General features: G+C 39.5%; 1 protein-coding gene across 3 annotated transcripts in view; it reads left to right on the forward strand.

Annotated features, from left to right (window-relative positions):
* Positions 1–23,857, forward strand: part of LOC149173434 (ATP-dependent Clp protease proteolytic subunit 6, chloroplastic-like) — a 214,074-nt gene that overhangs the window by 108,539 nt on the left and 81,678 nt on the right. For all 3 annotated transcript variants that reach the window (XM_089424602.1, XM_089424604.1, XM_089424603.1), the window contains exon 3: positions 370–435. In XM_089424602.1, coding sequence (XP_089280728.1) covers positions 370–435 — 66 coding nt within the window. The remainder of the gene's footprint in view (positions 1–369; positions 436–23,857) is intronic.

Raw genomic sequence — 23,857 nt, forward strand, 5'->3', positions numbered from 1 at the left:
GGATCTAGCATGGGTGGTTAAAGCAAGGTTTGTTATCCTCCCAACCCAGGTCCGATTGCCAGTGCCCACTAGTGGTATGTTTGCCCTCATGGGCTGGCTTGCCTCCACAAGGAGCTATTTTATGTGGATGGGGCCTGCTCACATTTTTGGGTGACTTTGGTGGAATATATTTCCCCCAGTCATGGCTGTTTAGCTGTGATTTGCCTTTACAAGTCCATGGGTGCAATTCCTGTTCTTAATTGAAGCTTTTCAAAAAGTAAAAGAAATTATGACGTAATATTTACTTTCAGCTTTGCAATTTTCTTGGTTTCATATTTCACTTTAAGTCTCCTCTGGTTTCTTAAACCCTTGCATGGTTCTGTTTTGCAGATGTACTTAAACTGTCCAGGTGGAAGCATATACTCAATTTTGGCTATTTATGACTGTATGTCATGGGTAAGGCTTCAGTTTGATTAAGTATATAGAAAATAGATTATATTTTCTCTTGGAAAGTCTTTAACCAATTTTTTCTATGAATTAGCAAATGACTTGTTCTCTAATGCAGCTTTATATTAGCCTTCATGTTATGTACAGTATTTCTTTCATTGGTCTCCTCTAGTTACAATATAGTCACTTGGCTTCCTCTTCCCTCTCATTATGCACTTATTCATGATGATGACTAGCTACCTAGAGTTGCTTTGGCACTCTTTCAACTTGTGAGGACTGAATTGCACTTTTGAATTCCATTGATCCACTTTTTTGGTAATTGTGGACATTAATAAAATTATCTTAGCCACTGTCGGCCTTACTCTCTGTTGGAATTTCTAAGTCTAATTGTTAGAAACCCTTCATGTACTTTTCTGATTTTTTTTTTGGTAGGTAAGCACCTACGGGGATTTGAACCAGTGACCTATCGCAAGGAGTGCCTTAACAGTTCACCCATTCAACGTCAATCCAAAGCCATGTGGGCACTTTTCTGATTTATTTCTGCCTACTTGTTCTGATTAATTAACAAGTTATTTACCATGTAAATACTGAAAATAAATACAAGTACATGCTCAACACATTATAGATCATCAACTAAAGGAAACAAAACAAGCACACAAGTGACACCGTTGTTTTTGGACCAATGTCCCTGGAAAAACCCAATGTGGGAAAACCATTGCAGCTACCTGAGGGTTTTATTATTATGTAGTTTCTGAATACAATTTGGTTGTCAAAACCGGCTCACCCAACAGAGAATAATCTCGACAGTAGTACTTCTTTACTTGGAAGCAGATATTCAGGCTGAAACCCCAAATAAACACTCCAACATCTCCCAGCTCTAATCTGCCCCACGAAAACCCCAACGTCAGCCTCTAGGAACTGCGTCAGCCCTTTCTGGCCCAAGGTCACCCTAGCTTGTCCTGCATCAACCTCTGGAGGCGTTGCGTCAGCCCTTAGAGCCTCTGTGTCACCCACGCTGGCTCTCTGAGGCACTGCGTAGTTCCTGGCTGCCTCTGCGTGAGCCCTGTCTGGCTTTGCGTGAACCTTTGGTTGACTCTGCGTCCCTCTCTCCCGGCTTCTACGCTGATCCTCCTGGTACTATCTCTGCCTCTCTGCTTTTGTATTCACTGCCCCTCAGCTGTAACTTTGATCACTCTTTCGACTTCCTCAGCAAACCCTGCCCTAGAAAATCGAAATCTTGATCAACTTGGTGTGTTCTCCAAGTGACCCTCAAGCCTTCTCTTATACTTTTCTCGTTGACAATTCAACAGCCGATTTTAAGTCCCTAATCAATGGCCAAGATTATCTCTGGCTTAATCCATGACTTTTGGACCCTTCTAACACAGTTTTATATTAATTCACATTAATATTTTATTTTCCCTAAGTTTAGACTTAGGGACTCCATTAAAAATATTAATTATTTTAATATCTCCCAAACTGTTTAGAATCTGTCCAAACCATTTCTGGGTATTGGAGATCTCATGTGCTTTAGCCTCTGCACCAATTTTCGTGGCTAGACCACATCCGATGCTACCCCAAATCAACACTCTCCTTCGGCCTCGTTGCTCTCGTGTGGACAACCGTAATCTCTCGTGGCTGCCTTCTCACTGAATTTGCTCTCGACCAACCACTGTCCCTCGACCAACAACCATCCTGCGTTGCTCACTATGTCAACCTACATCATTACCTACATTGCCTTGCGGCTAAACCCTTGTGCCAACCCTGCTCTCGACCAACCGTCGTCCCAACTAGCTCAACCAATTGCCGTTCCAACCAACTCGACCAATCATTGTCCCAACTTGGTTGCCACCATCCTGGCTTGTCCTCAACCCAACTTGACCTCGACACAGTTGTCGTCGCTTTTTTCTACAACGAGACTCTGCACAAAACCCTAGTGGTGGATCTCTCTTCTACTCCTTCCTCTTCATCTCCCTTCCCTCCCACTCCACATCACTCCTTTGCTCACAATACCCCCCCTCTCAAAATCCCCCTCTTCTCCTAGTACTTCCATTCCCTTCACACCCTTAACTTTGTCTTCTGCCCTCTCCTTCACCTCACCTTTTCAATGCACTGGAAATAGCATGCATACTAGTCTAGGGTCTAACGTGCAAAGTGATGACAAGACAAGTACTACGTTATCTACACCCCATGCTTAACACCCCCTCGACTGATCCTTCTATACTCGCTACCAAGTTTTGCCAGTTTGTTACATTGTTTGAGCATTTACAAGAATAAGTGAAGTTCTTGTCCTCTAGGGTCTTATGGTTGGAATGGAACTTATCTCTCAGGAAAATGCTTTAGGAAAATTAGGTTAGTACACTCTACAACCACTCAACGATGTTATACATGTAGAGATCCTTGATATCAAAAATAAACACAAAGAGATATGAAATCAACAGGGCATTCTTAAATAGGAAATAGAGACATATCAAAACATGGGCACAAGTGGTTAAGAGGAAAGACAAGACCACGCCAGGTTGAGAGAAGAGCGCATTGGGAGAGCTAGAGAATTAAACGTAAAGATTAGGTGACTTCCCTTACCCCTTTCTTCCTTGGATCCCCTATAGGCCGGCATCATATTCTTTTGGGATAACCTAGACCCCTAGACATTACTTTCAATCTTCGATAATATTCGGTCAATCCTAGGAATCCTCTTAGCTTGGAGATATTGATTGGTTTGGGCCATTCCCTTATAGCCTTGATCTTATTAGGATCTACTTTTACTCCTTCCTGGGATATTATATGTCCGAGATACTCCATTTCGTCTTTCCCAAAAGTGCATTTGGACTTCTTGGCAGAGAACTGATGCTCTTCTAATACAGTAAGAACTTGCTCCAAATGTTGTAGGTGCTCCTTGCATGTTTTAATATAAATTAGAATGTCATCAAAGAACATTAACACAAAATTCCTTAGATATGGTTGGAAAGCTCGTTCATAGTAGCTTGGAATGTTGCTGGTGCATTGGTTAAACCAAAAGGCATTACTTTAAACTAATAATGACCTTCATGTGTTCGGAGCACGGTTTTTGCTTTGTCTTCCAACCTTATTTTGATTTGGTAATACCCTGACCTTAAGTCCAATTTTGAGAAGTATTTAGTTCCATGAAGATCATCCAACATTTCATCGATAAAAGGGATTGGAAACTTGTTTTTAATTGTTTTTTATTTAGTCCTCGATAATCGACACATATTCTGAACGATCCATCTTTCTTTCGAACTAATACAACTGGAGCAACATACAGACTTCTATTTTTTGTGATAATGCCACATTTTAAATATCTTGGACTAACCTTTCAATTTCGGTTTTTTGACGATGTGGATATCGATACGATTTGATGTTTGTGGGATTTGATCTTGATTTGACTTCGATTGTATTCTCGATTTCTCTTTTAGGAGGTAACTTCATTGGAAGATCTTGGAATACTTTTTTGTGCTTTTGAATTAGCTCTTGGACTTCCAGTGCTTCTTCGTTGCCAGTGCTTCTTCGTTGACTAGATTTGAAGTTAACATTTCTAATTGATGACACTCTATTAAATACGTTGGTGCTCCCTTCCGAATCATTTTCATTATCTGGGATCATGATACAATTTGATTCTCAAGGGGATGGAACCCATATAACATGCATTTCTGCCCTTCCCATTTAAATTTTATAAATTGCTTTTGATGGTTGGCAGAGTAAGTACCTAGGGTTTGAAGCCATTAGATAACTAGGACCACATCCACTCCTCCTAATGGTACAATGTAGAATGAAGATTCTAGATTATAGTATTGAATTTGTAATTTGACTTTATGGCATTTCCCTACTTTTTCAATTTTCTTACCATCAACTACCATAACCTTCACGTTGGGCATGGGAAACGTAAAAATGTTGAGTCTTTTCGCCATAGTTGAGTCCAAAAAGTTGTGGGTGCTACCGGTATCGATCAGAACCATTACGTTGCTCTTCTTGACTCCAAGCCTTCTAGTTATGACTCGGAGTCAACAATGCTCGTTAAAATGGCTAAGATTGACAGTGCTACAACATACCTCACAAAGATCACTTCAGTGAGAGATGAGTTGGTAGCCGCAGGTGAGATCATTGCACCCACTGAGTTGGTGAGGATTGCTTTAAATGGTCTTCCCAAGACTTGGGAGAATTTTGTGGATGGCATTGTTGCACGAGAAAGCCTTCCCGGATGGGAGAGGTTGTGGGATGATTGCATTCAGAATGAGATCAGAAAGAACCATCTTGGGGTAGACAAACAGGTGGAGGAGGATGACAATGTGGCATTGTTAGCAAGAGGCAAGAAGGGCAGAGCAAAGAAGCAAGCTTCCAACAGTGGAGGCAAAGGAAAAGGTAAAGGCAAACAACAGAACAAGGAGAAGGACTATTCCAAAGTCAAATGTTGGAATTGTCAAAAGTTGGGACATTATGCTGTTGTGTGTCCGGAGAAGAAGAACAAGAAAGGGAGAGACAAACCCATGGCAGCTTCTACAAAGATAGAGAGCTTCTCAGAGAGCTTTGATCGGGAGCTTGGCTACATAGCTTGTGAGGCCACTAGTGCACGATCACCTGCCATACAGGTTCAGAGGGAGTGTGCATTCCCCGCTACTAGCAGAGCATCTTCTAGCATTTGGTATGTTGACAGTGGCGCTTCCCGCCACATGACAAGAGTCAGAGAGTACTTCTCAGAGCTTTCAGAGGGTCATGCTAATATGGAGGTAGTACTTGGTGATGACAACGTTGTTAGAGCAGTCGGTGTGGGGACATTGACATTTGATAGGGGACCCAAACCTCCCTTGAAATTGTCAGATGTTCTATATGTGCCTGGAATGAAGAAGAATCTGGTATCTGTCTCAGCACTTGAGGACAAAGGGTATGATGTGTTGTTCAGGAGAGGGCAGGTGCTTATATATCCTAGGGGAACTCCAACTTCTTTAGCTAGAGATATTGGTGTGCGCCATGCCAAGGTGTGCAAGTTCTCATTCTAGCCCATGATGGCATTGAGTAACAGCACCCGAGACAAGATCGACAGCGGATCTAGCAGATCAGAGTTGTGTGAGATTTGGCACCGCAGGATGGGGCACATGTATCATGGGGCCTTGAGTACATTGCGGGAGATCACCACTGGTGTGCCAGATTTCAGTTCTGATCACCTTGATGTATGCAAAGGATGTGCTATGGGGAAGTTTGCCATATCCCCTTTTCTCAGCAGTGACAACAGAGCAACCGGGATCCTTGACTTGATTCATACCGATGTGAGTGGTCGGATGTCTCATGTATCCGTGAGTGGCTATGATTACTATGTTTTATTCATTGATGACCACTCCAGGAAGACCTAGATTTATTTCTTGAAGACCAAGAGTGAGGTCTTCAAGCAGTCTCAAGAGTTCAAAGCTCTTGTGGAGACCTAGACAGGTAGGAAGATCAAGGTCCTCAGGCCGGACAATGGAGGGGAATATACCCTTGGTGAGTTTGTTGATTTTTGTGCTGAGACAAGCATTACGAGGGAGTTCACAGTTCCTTACAACCCCAACAAAATGGGGTTGCGGAGAGGAAGAACAGATCCATTGTAGGGGTTGCCAAAGCCATGCTTCATGATCAGGGGTTACCTTTATTTTTGTGGGCAAAGGCCTACAACACTACGGTGTACTTGCAGAACAGGGGTCCACATCGTGCCTTGGGGAATGTGACTCCGGAGGAGGCTTTTTCTGGGAAGAAGCCTGATGTTGGGCACTTTTGTATCTTTGGGTGCCTTACATATTCCTATGTCCCCAAGGAGAACAGGACCAAGCTAGAGCCCACTACAGTCAAGGGCATCTTTGTGGGTTATAGCGAGACCTTGAAAGCTTATCGAATTTATATTCCTGCGCAGAGGAAAGTGGTTGTCAGGCTGGTGTGAAGTTCGAGGAGGAGAGAGCTTTCAGGAGGTCATGGGAGTTAGAGTATCCAGAGTCACCAGACCCTCAGGAGCAGCTAAGTCAGTCACAGGGATCCAGTGGTCAGGGATCAGGAGGTACATCGATTACAGCGACAGGTCCATCAGTGAGTAGTGGCTCTCAGAGTCAGGTGGGTGGTTCTTCGGGCAACATGCAGGGCAGTCCGCAGATAAGTTCATAGGGTAGTCCACTAATGGACAGTTCGCATGGTACTTCAGCATCTACAGGCACAGATTCAGGCATGAGGTTAGTTGGCAGGCCTTTAGGAGTTCAGGCATCTGATGATGATGAGGATTCTTTCACTTCGGTGGGAGAAATATGCCCAGGGAAGAGGAAGCCCAAGTGGCTTCAAGATACCTTGTGTGAGGCCACATTAGTTGCTAGGCCAAAGAGACAGGTTAGAGAGAGTAAACCACCTGAGTGGTTCTATAGTTACATGGCATTGGTAACAAGCATTTTTGACTTCAAGCCTTCTAGTTATGAGGAGGCAGCTAGCCAGCAGGTCTGGAGAGAGGCCATGATGGAGGAGTATTCTTCTATTATGAAGAATGATGTTTGGGAGGTAGTGCCGAGGCCTGAAGGTAAATTAGTTGTTACTTCCAGATGGCTCTACAAGATAAAGCATGCTGCAGATGGTAGCATCGAGAAGTTCAAGGCTCGATTTGTGGCGATAGGGTTCTCATAGGTAGAGGGAGTTGACTATGAGGAGACCTTCGCTCCCGTAGCTCAGTATACATCTATTCGCTCCATTATATCAATTGCAGCAGAGATGCTTTGGAAGATCCACCAGATTGATGTGAAGATCGCATTTCTCAATGGATTCATTCAGGAGGAGGTTTATATTGAGCAGCCACAGGGCTTTGAGGTACATGGGAAGGAGTCCCATGTATGCAAATTGAAAAAGGCACTCTATGGCCTGAAGCAAGCTCCTAGAGCTTGGTACTCGAGGATGGGTTTCACAAACAGTGAGGCTGATCCGAACCTATACTTCATTGTGATGGGTGAGGAGCCTCTCATTCTGGTGTTGTATGTTGATGACTTGATCATCACTGGTGCAGAGAGACTCATTGAGGGCTGCAAGAGAGATCTTGCTTCAGAGTTTGAGATGAAGGATATCGGCTTGATGCATTATTTTCTGGGATTGGAGGTATGGTAGGAGGAGGGGCATTTCTTCCTGGGACAAGGGAAGTGCATTGTGGATATTCTTAGCAGATTTCACACGGAGGACTGCAAACCCATGTCTACACCTATGATCACTAACTGGAAGAAGCTTCACGGTTCTGATTCCGAGTTGGTGGATCCTACTCTATACAGACAACTGATTGGTAAATTGATGTATTTGGTCAACACTCGACCAGATATATGTTTTGCAGTTAACACTATGAGTTAGTTCATGTGTGAGCCCAGGAGAGTGCACTGGGTGGCTGCAAAACACATTCTTTGTTACTTGCAGGGGACTGTGTATTTTGGTCTGGATTATAGACAGGGTGATGGAGTGAGACTGACAGGGTACACGGATTCAGATTGGGCAGGTTGTGCTTCAGATAGGAAGAGTACTTCTGGGTGTTGTTTTGGGTTGGGTTCGGTAGTTGTGTTGTGGATCAACCGGAAACAACAGTCAGTTGCATTGAGCTCAGTTGAGGCAGAGTATATGGCTGCTAGTTTGGCTAGTTGTGAGGCCATATGGCTTCGCAAGATATTGTTTGGTCTATTTGGTCATGCATTGAGACCTTCAGTAATTTACTGTGATAATCAGAGTTGCATAAAACTCACAGAGAGTCTAGTTTTTCATGATAGGTCAAAGCATATTGAGATCAAGTATCACTTCATTAGAGACTATGTCCAAAAGGGCGCTGTCAAGCTTGAGTACATTTCCACAAATGAGCAGGTAGCAGACATTTTCACCAAAGCCTTACCACGGGGCAAGCATGTCTACTTCAGAGACAAGATGGGAGTGGTGAGGAACACTTTCCTCGGTAAGAGGGATTGTTAAAATTTGGGTACTATAGGACAAGTGGTTCCTTAAGGCTTTGATCTTTGGCCTAGGGAAAAGTGTCCAAATTTATTTGTACTTTTCTCCTAATGTGACTTTATAAGTGGTAAAGTCAATTTAATTTAAAAGGTGACTTTATAAGTGGTAAAGTTACATTCTAATTTAAAGGTGACTTTACCACTTATAAAGTCACTTTAGGAGAAAAGTACAAATAAATTTGGACACTTTTCCCTAGGCCAAAGATCAAAGCCTTAGGGAACCACTTGTCCTTTGGTACCCAAATTTTAACATCAAATCATATAATCTCAAAAAATGTTGACGGTTGGTTACAAGCACGCGAATTTGCAGGGGTTTTGGCCGTCGACAGGGAGACAACTGGGACGAGGTTTTGGCAGTGCTAGCGGCCGACAGACCAAGGTGAGCAAACTTGCTATGCGAAAGGAAGATTAGGGAATGACAGCGGAATCACGGTGGGGAATGATTGTAGATCACTCGATGGAAGACACTACGGCAACAAAGGAAGAACACGGTGAACGAAGCAAAGAAGAAAAAATCGGGAGGCAGCAGAAACAATCTTCGCGGATCGGAGGGTCTAATACCAAATGGAGCACTTATACTTGATAAGAATGTATATATATATATATATTATTAAATAACTGAATGATGTTTACACTTGTGGGAGGCCCTGACTTAAATACAACTTTGGGTGCCTCTTGGTGAATGGGCATGATCTTGATCATGCCCTTGCCTAATTAATTACTAATTACAAATTGTTTAATTTTTATATAACATACATACTCTAATAAGGTCATTGTCGCCTCACTATTTGTGAATGATAAATACACAATGGTATTGAGCTTCCAAGTATTTTAAATCTTATCAACTATATCTTAAATAATTGAGTATTATTGGCATTCATCTTTTCTTGGAGTGTCATTAAAGTTTCTAAGTAAGAGAAATGATAATCTTGTGAGAATAATCGTTGGTATCTTATCGAGCATTGGTTAAATCATTCTAAGTGATTCAATTATCATTGAGTAAGTATTATGAAATTTGAGCACATCCTGTGATTGTTGAATAATTGCATATTTTGGGCATCTATTGTATCTTATCAGCACTTGGTAGCTTGGCAGACATTCTTGTGGTTAAGATTGTATTTCATCAAAGTACTTGTTGATATAATTGAATATTTAAATCTCAAATAAGTACTTAAAGAAGCCTTAGACAATCTCACCTTAAGAATCACTCAACTTACCTTGCATTACATTCTAGAATTAGTTGTGCATTTAATAACTAACCTCCAAGCATAAGTTTTGGTTGATAAAGAAATAAGAAAATCCTTCATCTTTACTTGAGAAGTCTAGCCCCTCTAGTAATTAAAACAGTGACCTTGCAGTCGTAAGAGTCACAGTCTCTGCAACGCCGGAGGCACCGAATATGTTAGATTTCAAGGAGAGGTATCGTTAATCATGTTGAAAAGTAACTGGGTTCAGTCTTCATAATCACATGTGTAATTGTGATTTTATGTAATTGATGAAAAGAAGAAAAATAAAATTATTATTGTAGTGCTTGTCTCATGGGTTTCATGAGCAAGGAATTTTATTTTAGTGATGGCTCCCATTATGAGCCTTTAGGATTTGTCATCTAGTCATAAAAGTCAATTTTAGTCTATGTCATGTATGAAGGACCCTTCTTGGGCATATTACACTTGTGTATGAGTCAATAGAAATGTCAAGTAGCCCTCCAAGACTGAACACAAGCATTATCTTCAAGTCGGCTTCAAATAGAATTAATTAAGTCCTCCAATAGTCATGTTGGCTCACCCTATTCAAGTCGGCCTATTATAGAGGCAAACCACTATAAATAGGGTTGTCTGAATTTCATTTAGACACAGGATTTTTGGTGATCAAGTATGAAGAGCAAGGTACAGAAAAACAGTGCGAAGGCGATCAAGAAAGAGGCTAAGGATCAACGTAGGGTGAAGGAAGTCTTGGGTCTGTTTTTTTTGGGTGTTGTAGCTGTCACTTTTGCAAAGAAAAAAGTAACCATCTATTGTAGTAAGGTCAAGTTTCAAAGGAAACCAGATTAAAGTCATAAGGAAGGCCGAGTTGCCAAAGAAGTATCCTCCACCTCAAGCGAAGGAGATTAAGGACTGTCATCTACACGTGCAAGGGTTCTGATTTAGGGCTGAAATGTTGCAGGCTTGAAACAGAGGAAAGGAAGCTTAGATCTGAAAGGAAGTCGAAGCAGAAGGAAGGAGTAGGTAGTTGACCATCATTGATTCAAGAGGGCAAGATAGGAAGCTTGGTGTCTTGGTCTTGGAGAGGTCTAATAGGTCAAGGGTCTTGGTCTTGGTATTCGTCAATTGGAATCTCTATAAAAAGAAGAATTTGTTCGGGTTTTCTCTCAAAGATTGAGAGGTTTTGGCCCTGGTTGAAAGCCTATATTTTGTGTCTCTTGTCTCTTTATGGTTTATGCATTGGTAGTTGTTTGATGAAGAAGAACAGTAATAACTTAAGTAAAGGAAGATCCTAATCTAAAGAAGTAAAAAACACTCACAAGTAGTTACTAATAGAAGAGAAAACACATAATTACTACGCCCTAGATTTCTCAACATGGTATTGAAGCTAAGGTGACTAAGTCAAGGAAGGGAATCTTATCAAGGGACACTCAATGATCAAATCTCAAGAAAGGCATCAATCCGAAGATAATCTTGAAGAAGTCTACAAAGAAGTATTAGGACCATCATCAAAGAAGAGAGGGCCAAAACCCTACGTCTACTCAAGTTGAAAGGATCTACAAATCAAGTTGAAGTGCTTTGAAAGTTGTTCATCCAAAGGAAGCTAGAGGCATTGTCATCAAGACTCTAAGGCGATCTCTCTCAAGAAATACCCCTACCATTGAAGACATCATCATCATCAAAAGATTCAAGGGATCTCCCTTTGTTTGGGATCAAGGATCATTATTGAAGAAAACTATCTTCATCAAAAACAAGTTTTCTATCCTTTGTATCATCATCAACATCAAGGAAGCAACAAGAAGAAGGAGCATTCTATCAAGTAAGTATATTTGTCAAAATGTGTCTATGCAAGGAAAGCAACATTGGTTGGCGCTTCAAACTATCTTGCATGGAAGAAAAGGACAGATCTAAATGTCATTGAAAATGAGATGATGGAACATGTCAAAGGATATACCACTAAACCGGGAGAGGAAGATGCTCAAGCTCTTGCCAAGTATATGATAGGGGAAGTTAGAGTTCAAAGGATTCTCATAGAATCCATCAAGGATCCCCTTATCTCATATGTATCTAAACTTGAAACTTCAAAAGAAATCTATGACAAGCTAGTAGAGTCGTGTTCCGTAAGCATTGCTGGAGAAGTCTTGTCATTAAGGAAAGAACTATACAAGCTAAAGATGTCTAGGGAAGATGGAATAACCTTATACTTTATGAGGATATCTGAGATCTGGGATCAACTACAAGATCTAGGAGAAGTCAAATCTGATAGTGAAATGGCTATAGTTGTATTAAATGCACTGCCGGAGGAGTGGGGTAACTTCACTTAAAGTATTTATGGGAAGAAAGAAGCTACTCCATTCCAGGATCCATGGTCCCTATGCAAGATTGAAGAATCTAGACTAAAGGCCAAATTTAATGTGGGAGCAGGTGAGCAAAGTCAAGCTTATGCTACAATGACAAGAAGAAAAGGAAAATTTGGAAAGTTTGGTTCTTGGAAAAAGAAAAGGGACATGACTAAAATTCAATGCGATGGGTGTCAAGAATATGGACACTACAAAAGAGATTGCCCTAAGATCAAGAAAGACAATAACAAAAGAAGAAGAGACGAAGCTCATATCACCGAAGAAGTGGAGGAAGCTGAAAAGAAGAAGTCCAAGATAGAGGAAGTAAGAGATCTCTACTATGTCTGAGATAATCTTCCTCACCTAAGTTCATTTCAAATTACTAAGTCTTTTGTTGTAAGATATGGTTACCATAATTCACTAAATGGGATGCATCAAGGCATCATAGAAGCAATGAAAGAAAGAGCTCGGGACATCATCGTAGAGAAGCATGAAAGATGGCTAGAATCTATGGAAGTCAAGGATATAGCTCTTTCGAATCTCATTAAGTGGCAAGGTCATCTAGTACAAGGTTCATCATACATCTGACGAAAGGAAACATTTGCTGATGGGGATACTTTAGATCCTTGTTATGAATAAAATTATTAAATATAAAAATGATGATAATTGTAATAATGATTAGTTAATTAGTAATTAGTGATGAAGAGGCATGTCTAAATGGGACATGACTTTCCATGAAGAGGCACCTGCCTAGTATATAAGCAGGCCCTTCACTCTCATTTGTATCATCATTCTTACTCATACATTTTAATATATATTCTTGTATCTCAATGGATATCTACATATTCCTGGATTCTAAGTCTTCTGGATTATTTAACTTGAAGAACGAACTTTATTCGTTACATTGGTATCAGAGCAGTTTGGTCCTCTAGGCTGCTTAACTGCTGCACAAAGCCACCTTCTCTAATCAAGGTCTTTGACCATAAAAATCGTCAACCTTGTTGCCGTCATGAATGAAGCTTTCGCTACACAAATTGGAGTTTCTCCATCTTCGCCAATAGGCCCTTGGCCATAAAAGAAAAGAAAAAAATATTGAATTCATTTTTTTATTATAAAAAGTTAAAATTTAATAAAAATAAATAAATAAATAAAAGAAGAAAGAAGAAGAAGAGGAATAGCACAATTGAAGGACAAAAAAACAAATTCTATATTAGAAAAAATAATAATGATATATTTTAAAGAAATTATAAAAAGCATATTAGAGAAAAAAAGGATTTATTTAGAACAAAAATATTAAAAAAATCAATATACACATTAAAAGAAAGGGAGTCATTATTAAAAAGAAATTAAAAAAAGGGTATTTTGTAAAAAAATAAAAATCAAAAGAGGATTAAAAAAAACAAAATTCCAAAGAGCACACAGTTGCAGTGCTACGCTAGCCAGCAAGTCAAACAATTTGATATACCAATCCAGCCGTTAGTCTGAATTTATTTAATTCTTGAGGCAATAGGGCAGTCCGTACGAACCACTGTCATAGCCACCACTTTCCGAATTATTCAGCGACCATTTCAGAATTTTTAAATTGTGCAATTTGTACGAATTCCAATCCATACAATACATCCACAATTACAGGGTTGTTGTGATTGCACAGTCATACGATTACAGGGTCATAAGATATATAATTAAATTGGTAGTGAATTTAGTATGATCATTACAAGTCATTGACTGCAATATCCACTTAAACTGCCATTGATACTCACAACCATCACCGTTCGTATAATTTCATCGACCGAAATTCCAAAAAATTTGAACTCAGTAAACTATTTTGTGATAACCACAATTATTGGTGTTGTGTCTGAATCTGTGTTATCTTATAGACGGATCATACCACCCGTATAATCACTGCAGTTACAGATTTTCGAATTAAAAACCTTGACCCTCTGACCAACCGAGATTTCTTCGATTGCTGGCCGCATTGTGATCCGCCAACCATCGTGTTCATTTTAGGAACCAACGTCTTCCATCGTTGACCTCCAACCTATTCGTGCCTTTCGATTATATAATTCCTTTCAATTATATAATTCTCTATATAGTCATATAATTACATAGTTATAAGGGTTGCAATTATTAAATTACATAGTTATAATTATATTATATAATTTATAATTTATAATTATAAGTTTTATCATTATTAATTATATATAGTTATAATGATATAATCAATTTAAATAAATAAATATAAGAAAAAGGAAAATATTATAAAAAAGGGAGGAAAAGGTTATATAAAACCCTATAAAGTATAACAACAAAAAGGGGTATAAATAAAAATAATTATATATATATCCAATTTTTTTTTATAATTATTTGGAATATATATATATATATATATATATATATATATATATATATATAAAGTCCAAGTGTCATTTGACAAATTTATTAACAAATACAACATGGATTCCAAGACCAAACTGAAGGAAGGAAGATTTCCACAAACCTTACCCAGTTATGCTAAAATGCTATTTAAAATTAAAGGTAGTCTTGCAGGAAAAGGGCTATTGCTATCTCACCTACTGAAGAAAAAAATTATATAACGCCTAAAATCGCAAACCACTCAGTAATTTCGGAGTTAAATATAATTGAAAAATTAGATGTCTTCAACAAAAAACAATATGAATTAACTGATTTACAATTAAACATTGGAGATTATACATTTATATCGCAATTCTCGGTTCAATCCCTATGGAATGATCAAAGTGACATAATTTGGGGATCACCATGGATGGAAAACCTAGGTTCTTTCATCCTGAATACGAAAAAGAAGTTTTTGACATTCTCATACAAAAAGAAAAAACTAACACTTCAAGATGTTACATTGAAGCCAAATTCAGTAACGCAGACGACATACAAGATATTTCAAAAGTATTTTTTCAAGAAGGTAAAAAGTTTTACAAAATATGCAAAATGAAGTTGACAAGATCACTGCTGACAAAAATCAAGAAGTTTCTCGGCTTAAAGATGATATTGAAAAATTACTGACGCAAATTAAGAAGCTTAAGAAGGATAAGAAGTCATTGGAGAACAAGGTACAACAACTTATTGTGAAGGAAGCATTAAATGTACGACTTCAAGTTGACGAAAAACAACATATACCGATCCAGTGAATGTCACAACTCAGGAAGAAGACAACCAAGTTGAAGAAAATACAAACTTAGATCTTGCAGTTCAGACAATGAACATTCCAAGTGAATGTTCTGTAACCAACTCAACAACATCCTCGCCAGAAAAAAATAAAAAATTTGCCACACGCCCAATAAGGGAAAGTCAAACCAAAAAATTCCATATCGACATCCAAATCATGAGAGTAGACAACGCAATCAAGGTACGTATATGTACCATTCTGTTAATTTTTAGATAACAAGCGTATGTTCTATGCTTAAGAGAAATTTACTTCAATTTTTCTTATTAGCCCTGTTGACCACTACATGTCAATGACCCATAGCAGTACAACCCCTTTTTTTGCAAAAGGAATAGCGCCTGATCGACGTGTCCATGCCGTTCAGTTATCATCATTAGCCTGATCAACATGTTATAATGTAAACCCATTCTGCATGTGTATACTGTAAATAATCTCAGCAGATCTGTGTTGTGTATGTAATTGCCTAAGTAAACCTACTTTTTTGGTGATGATCTACATTCTGGGAGGTTTTCTGTCTTATCAATCCATTCTTGAATGGTCGGCAGAGTTTTCTTTCAGCCTTACACCAAAGCCGAAATGGATTTTGTCACTGGGATTTTAGGCGAGTCCTAGTGTTATAGATCGAGTCTATGTAAAAGTGATTTGAGAATAATCTTAACTATTTGGTTATGTTATTTTATTACAAATTGCTTGGTTTATTGGATTATATTTGTGTCGCATAAATGGGTAGTCTGTGAGGGTTTTCCCTCTTATGATGTAAAAATATGAAAATTATGATGTAAAGTGTTTTGAGGGTTGGAAAAAATAATTTATCCCCTCATAGGTTAATTAAATAAATTTCCTGGTCAAAATTTAATTAAAATCCTAAGCTAGAAATTTAATTATTTCTAGGTCCTAGATAAATTTAAATTCTTCAAAGGCAAAATTCGTCGGTCCTTAAAAAATCAAATTTTTGAAGGTCCCGGGACTAAGGTAAATTAATTATTTTGCTAAATTTTAAGCCTTTGGTCCCTGGAGTTAAGTCAAAGTCAAAATCTTGAGGAAATTAATTCAAAAATTTAATTTTTGAATTAATTAAAACACATTTCCTCAAGAATTTATAATTTCGATGGATGAAATTAAAATAAATTTTGATTTTCATCAACGGTCGAGATTGCTTTGACAAGGATCACTCGAACTAGCCGTTGGAGGATTTATCTTTAAATAGGAAGTCATTTGTCAGCGAACTCGTCTGATCTTTTGATAGTGTGCTAAGCAAAAAGCTCTTTTATAAACTTTTTCGGATAATAAATAAAGACTTTGGGGTTAATTTTCGCCGGTGTTATTCTTCATGGAAATACTGTAAGATGTATCGTCTTTCAAGTGTAATTTTTTTTAGCCATTGATAATAGCTTTTGAAGAGTGATTTGAATACATGTATCTTGCTCAGTCGCTGGGGTTTAAGTGATAATTTAAATTTTGAATGTAATAGCAGGTATCTCTATTTATTTGAATTTTATTACCATTTTCTCGCTCTATTTGTTAAAATATGGGTACTAGAGGACAAGTGGTTCCCGAAGGCTTTGATCTTTGGCCTAGGGAAAAGTGTCCAAACTTATTTTTACTTTTCTCCTAAAGTGACTTTATAAGCGGTAAAGTCAATTTAATTTAAAAATGACTTTATAAGTGGTAAAGTTACATTCTAATTTAAAGGTGACTTTATTAAAGTCAATGAAGAATTAGAAAGTGAAAAAGTGACTATGGAAATAAAAGGCTAAGTGGGTTTTTATTCAAGTGGGTGAGTTAAAAAGTAGAAAGTGAGAATTAAATGCACATGTATTCTCATGCTTAGATCTAAATGAATCTCAACCATTAGATCTTAGGGTAACCCAAAAGGTCATTTAGAGAATAAAAGGAGAAGAGAAGAGGAAAAGATCAATTCATTCTTTCATGAACATTTGAGAGAAAGAGAAGAGAGAGCAAGGAGAAAATTTCTAAGCAATGAGGAAGTGAAGGACAGTAGCAAGAATACATTTCAACAAATCTGGACAGTAGAATTTATTGGCACATATCCCAAGGTAAAATCGTACAGCAGGAGAAAGGCACAGATTTCGAGAAAGAGGGATAGCACAGAAATCGAGCAAGAGGGACAATAGCAAGGGCATGAATTTTGAGGCAGATTTGGGTATGAATTTCGAAGCTGTTGTACTGTTGAAATCCATACAGTCCATACAGAGAGTTTTGGGCACGTTTTTCGAGGCTGGCCATACAACATTTAATGTTGTTTTATTGCTGGAAAATTTCTATTTTCGTTGTTTGCTGATTGGCACGATTTTCGAGGCAGAGTTCAAGCACGAATATCGAGATAAGTTTTAATTTGTTGTTGCTGGAATATTTACTGTGTATTTTAGTTTTTCTGTAAAAGCATTTTCAGAAATAAAGAAAAGCTCTCAAACTGGTTTTCTCCAAGAGTTGTAGGGGGGTTTTCCAGGGTCACATTGATAAAAAATCACTGTGTTATTTTCTGTGTGTGACTGTCATAATTTTGATGTGTTTTATTTCTGCAATTTCAACAGTTTTGAAATCTTTAAATTTGTGTTTTCAGCAAATTATTGTTATCTCCAGATTTTAGAATTTTTATCATGCTTGGATTTAAAACTAAATGCATGGAGTGATAAGGAAAACTAATAACCGGAGTGGGGGTTTAAATTTCTTCATGGTATCAGAGCTTGGTTGGTTGAAAAGTGTAGTTTGGAATAGCAAAGTGAAAATTACAACTTGCTGATTTTTACACAGAAAATAGAAACCTTTACCACAGATTTGAAAGTTTCAGTTTGGTAGAACAGTGAAACATGTCTTTGGGTTTGAGAGTTGAAGACAGGTTGGATGGGCAGAACAATTACAATGCATAGAAGGAGAGAATCCAGAGCATCTTTGAGGAAGCAGAAGTCTGGGGCATTATGGTAAATACTACACAAAACCCAATAGTAGTACCTGTTGACCCTGTACAATTGGCAGAGTTTAACAAAAAGAATGCTAAGGAAAAAAGATTGATTCTAGAATGGATCAAAGACCATGTCATTCCTCATGTGAGAGAAAAGACTTATGCACATGAGATGTGGACAACCTTGACCACTCTTACCAGAGCTCAAATGAAAACATAAAAATGGTCCTAAAGGAGAAACTGAAAGCCATTAAAATGGCTAAGACTGACAGTGCTACAACGTACCTCACAAAGATCACTTCAATGAGAGATTAGTTGGCAGCTGTAGTTGAGATCATTGCACCCATTGAGTTGATGAGGATTGCTTTTAATGGTCTTCCCAAGACTTTGGAGAATTTTGTGGATGGCATTGTTGCACGAGAAAACCTCCCCGATTGGGAGAGGTTGTGGAATGATTGCATTTAGAATGAGATAAGAAAGAACCATCTTGGGGCAGCCAAACAAGTGGAGGAGGATGACAATGTGGCATTGTTAGTAAGAGGCAAGAAGCGCAGAGCAAAGAAGCAAGCTTCCAACAGTGGAGGCAAATGCAAAGGTAAAGGCAAGCAACAAAACAAGGAGAAGGACTATTTCAAAGTCAAATGTTGGAATTGTCAAAAGTTGGGACACTATGCTATTGTGTGTTCGGAGAAGAAGAACAAGAAAGGGAAAGACAAACCCATGGCAGCTTCTGCAGAGATAGAGAGCTTCTTAGAGAGATTTGATCGGGAGTTTGGGTTCATAGCTTGTGAGACCACTAGTGTAGGATCACCTGCCATACATGTTTAGAGGGAGTGTGCATTCCCCGCTACTAGCAGAGCATCTTCTAGCATTTGGTATGTTGACAGTGGCGCTTCCCGCCACATGGCAGGAGTCAGAGAGTACTTCTCAGAGCTTTTAGAGGGTGATACTGATATGGAGGTAGTACTTGGTGATGACAACATTGTTAGAGCAGTCAGTGTGGGGACATTGACATTTGATAGGGGACCCAAACCTCCCTTGAAAGTGTCAGATGTTCTATATGTGCCCGGAATGAAGAAGAATCTGATATCCGTCTCAACACTTGAGGACAGAGGGTATGATGTGTCGTTTAGGAGAGGGTAGGTGCTTATATATCCTAGGGGAGCTCCAGCTAGAGAGATTGGTGTGCGCCATGCCAAGGTGTACAAGTTCTCATTCTAGCCCCTGATGGCATTGAGTAACAACACCTGAGACAGGACCGACAACAGATCTAGTAGTTCAGAGTTGTGTGAGATTTGGCATTGCAGGATGGGGCACATGTATCATGGGGCCTTGAGTACATTACGGGAGATCACCACTGGTGTGCCAGATTTCAGTTCTGATCACCTTGATGTATGCAGAGGATGTGCTATGGGGAAGTTTGCTAGATCCCCTTTTCCCAGCAGTGACAACAGAGCGACCAAGATCTTTGACTTGATTCATATTGATGTGAGTGGTCAGATGTCTCATGTATCCTTGAGTGGCTATGAGTACTATGTTTTATTCATTGATGACCACTCCAGGAAGACCTGGATTTATTTCTTGAAGACCAAGAGTGAGGTCTTCAAGTGGTTTCAAGAGTTAAAAGCTCTTGTGGAGACGCAAACAGGTAGGAAGATCAAGGTCCTTAGGTCGGACAATGGAGGGGAGTATAACCTTGGTGAGTTTGTTGATTTTTGTGTTGAGTCAGGCATTAGGAGAGTGTTCACAGTTCCTTACAACCCCCAGCAGAATGGGGTTGCAGAGAGGAAGAACAAATCCATTGTAGGGGCTGGCAAAGTCATGCTTCATGATCAAGGGTTACCTTTATTTTTGTGGGCAGAGGCCTGCAACACTGTTGTGTAATTGTAGAACAAGAGTCCACATCGTGCCTTAGGGAATGTGACTCCGGAGGAGGCTTTTTCTGGGAAGAAGCCTGATGTTAGCACTTTCGTATCTTTGGGTGCCTTACATATTCCTACGTCCCCAAGGAGAATAGGACCAAGCTAGAGCCCACTGCAGACAAGGGCATCTTTGTGGGTTATAGCGAGACCTCGAAAGCTTATCGGATTTATATTCATGCGCAGAGGAAAGTGGTTGTTAGGCGGGATGTGAAGTTCGAGGAGGAGAGAGCTTTCAGGAGGTCACGGGAGTTAGAGTATCCAGAGTCACCAGACCCTCAGGAGCAACTGAGTCAGTCACAAGGATCCAGTGGTCAAGGTTGAGGAGGTACATCGATTACAGTGTCAGGTCCATCAGTTGGCAGTGGCTCTCAGAGTCAGGTGGGTGGTTCTTCGGGCAACATGCAGGGCAGTCCGCAGAGAAATTCACAGGGTAGTCCACTAATGGACAGTTCGCACGGTACTTCAGCATCTACAGGCAGAGATTTAGGCATGAGGTCAGTTGGCAGGCCTTCAGGAGTTTAGACATCTGATGATGATGAGGATTCTTTCACTCCAGTGGGAGAAGTATGCTCAGGGAAGAGGAAGCCCAAGTGGCTTCAAGATACCTTGCGTGAGGCCACATCAGTTGCTGGGCCAAAGAGACAGGTTAGAGAGAGTAAATCACCTGAGCGGTTTTGTAATTACATGGCATTGGTAATAAGCATTGTTGACTCTGAGCCTTCTAGTTATGAGGCAGCCAACCAGTAGGTCTGAAGAGAGGCCATGATGGAGTAGTATTCTTCTATTATGAAGAACGATGTTTGGGAGTTAGTGCCGAGGCTTGAAGGTAAATCAATTGTTACTTCCAGATGGCTCTACAAGATAAAGCATGCTGCAGATGGCAACATTGAGAAGTTCAAGGCTCGATTTTTGGCGAGAGGGTTCTCATAGGTAGAGGGAGTTGACTATGAGGACACCTTCGCTCCCGTAGCTTGGTATACATCTATTCGCTCCATTATATCGATTGCAGCAGAGATGGGTTGGAAGATCCACTAGATGGATGCGAAGACCGCATTTCTCAATGGCTTCATTTAGGAGGAGGTTTATATTGAGCAGCCGCAAGGCTTTGAGGTGCATGGGAAGGAGTCCCATGTATGCAGATTGAAAAAGGCACTCTATGGCCTGAAGCAAGCTCCTAGAGCTTGGTACTCAAGGTTTGATACGTACTTGCAACAGTTGGGTTTCACAAAGAGTGAGGCTGATCCAAACCTATACTTCATTGTGGTGGGTGAGGAGCCTCTCATTTTGGTGTTGTATGTTGATGACTTGATCATCACTGGTGCAGAGAGACTCATTGAGGGCTGCAAGAGAGATCTTGCTTCAGAGTTTGAGATGAAGGATATCGGCTTGATGCATTATTTTCTGGGATTGGAGGTGTGGTAGGAGGAGGGGCATTTTTTCCTGGGACAAGGGAAGTACATTGTGGGTATTCTTAGCAAATTTCACATGGAGGACTGCAAACCCATGTCTACACCTATGATCACTAACTGGAAGAAGCTCCATGGTTCTGATTCCGAGTTGGTGGATCCTACTCTATACAGGCAGCTGATTGGTTGTTTGATGTATTTGGTCAACACTCGACCAGATATATGTTTTGCAGTTAACACTATGAGTCAGTTCATGTATGAGCCCAGGAGAGTGCACTGGGTGGCTGCAAAACACATTCTTCATTACTTGCAGGGGACTGTGGATTTTGGTTTGGATTATAGACAGGGCGATGGAGTGAGACTGGCAGGGTACATGGATTTAGATTGGGCAGGTTGTGCTTCAGATAGGAAGAGTACTTTCGGGTGCTGTTTTGGGCTGGGTTCGACAGTTGTGTCATGGATCAGCCGGAAACAACAGTCAATTGCACTGAGTTCAGCTAAGTCAAAGTATATGGCTGCTAGTTTGGCTAGTTGTGAGGCCATATGGCTTCGCAAGATGTTGTTTTGTCTATTTGGTCAGGCAATGAGACCTTCAATAATTTACTGTGATAATTAGAGTTGCATAAAACTCACGGAGAATCCAGTTTTTCATGACAGGTCAAAGCATATTGAGATCAACTATCACTTCATTAGAGACTATGTCCAAAGGGGAGTTGTCAAGCTTGAGTACATTTCCACAAATGAGCAGGTAGCGGACATTTTCACCAAAGCCTTACCATGGGGCAAGCATGTCTACTTCAGAGACAAGATGGGAGTGGTGAGGAACACTTTCCTCGGTAAGAGAGAGTGTTAAAAATTGGGCACCAGAGGACAAGTGGTTCCTTAAGGCTTTGATTTTTGGCCTAGGCAAAAGTGTCCAAATTTATTTTTTACTTTTCTCCTAAAGTGACTTTATAAGTGGTAAAGTCAATTTACTTTAAAAGTGACTTTATAAGTGGTAAAGTTACATTCTAATTTAAAAGTGACCTAATAAGTGATAAAGTTGCATTCTAATTTAAATGTGACTTTATTAAAGTCAATGAAGAATTAGAAAGTCAAAAAGTGACTATGGAAATAAAAGGCTAAGTGGGTCTTTATTTAAGTGGGTGAGTTAAAAAATAGAAAGTGAGAATTAAATGCACATTTATTCTCATCCTTAGATCTAAATGAATCTCAACCATTAGATCTTAGGGTAAAACCAAAAGGTCATTTAGAGAATGAAAGGAGAAGAGAAGAGGAAAAGATCAATTCATTCTTTCATGAGCATTTGAGAGAAAGAGAACAGAGAGCAAGGAGAAAATTTCTGAGCAATGAGGAAGTGAAGGACAACAACAAGAATACATTTCAGCAAATCTGGACAACAACATTTATTGGCACGTATCCCAAGGCAAAACCGTACAGTAGGAGAAAGGCATAGAAATCGAGAAAGAGGGACAACACAAAAATCGAGGAAGAGGGATACCAGCAAGGGCACAAATTTTAACGCAGATTTGGGTACGAATTTCGAGGCAGCCGTACTGCTGAAATCCGTATGGTTCGTACAGAGAGTTCTGGGCACATTTTTCGAGGCTGGCCGTACAACATTTAATGTTGTTTTATTGCTGGAAGTTTTTTGTCTTCGCTGTTTGCTGATTGGCACAATTTTCGAGGCGGAGTTCAAGCACGAAAATCGAGATAAGTTGTAATTTGTTGTTGCTGAAATTTTTACTGTGTATTTCTATTTCTCTGTGAAAGCATTTTCAGAAATAAAGAAGAGATCTCAAACTGGTTTTCCCCAAGAGTTGTAGGGGGTTTTTCCAGGGTCACATTGACCAAAAATCACTGTGTTATTTTCTGTGTGGCTGTCATAATTTTGCTACGTTTTATTTCTGCAATTTTAGCAGTTGTTAAATCTCTAAATTTGTGTTTTTTAGAAAATTATTGTCATTTGGAGATTTTAGAATTTTTATCATGCTTGGATTTAAAACTAAATGCATGGAGTGATAAGGAAAACTGATAACCGGAGTGGGGGTTGAAATTTCTTCACTGTTTTTGATGGCTGGTTTGAGTTTTGCAGAAAAATCTTGATTTTTAGATCATCGGACGTTCGGGGAAGTTTTTAGTTGGACCAGCGAACTCCCAATCCGTGTTTTCTGAAGAGCCCAACTTAATTTTATCCCGGGCTTGTCATAAAATTTTTATTGGTGATGCATGAAGGGGTTTTGAGCTCAGCACCTCCTTTAAACTTTAAAAATAATTTAAATTTTTTACGTGTAAAATTGATGAATCTGGCTGTTGATAGCCTTAGATTGTCAGATTTGGGACCGCAGTTGGACTCACACTCTTAAGATTTGATAGATTTGTTATTCCTATGCATAGATCTGTAAATTATTTTTGGTTTTCTTACTTTGGTTTTTCTGGGTCATTGTATATA

Source organism: Pinus tabuliformis, chromosome 4_2, assembly GCF_031772625.1.
Source record: "Pinus tabuliformis cultivar Carrire ecotype Pingquan chromosome 4_2, CPIR1, whole genome shotgun sequence".
Classification (NCBI taxonomy): Eukaryota; Viridiplantae; Streptophyta; class Pinopsida; order Pinales; family Pinaceae; genus Pinus; species Pinus tabuliformis.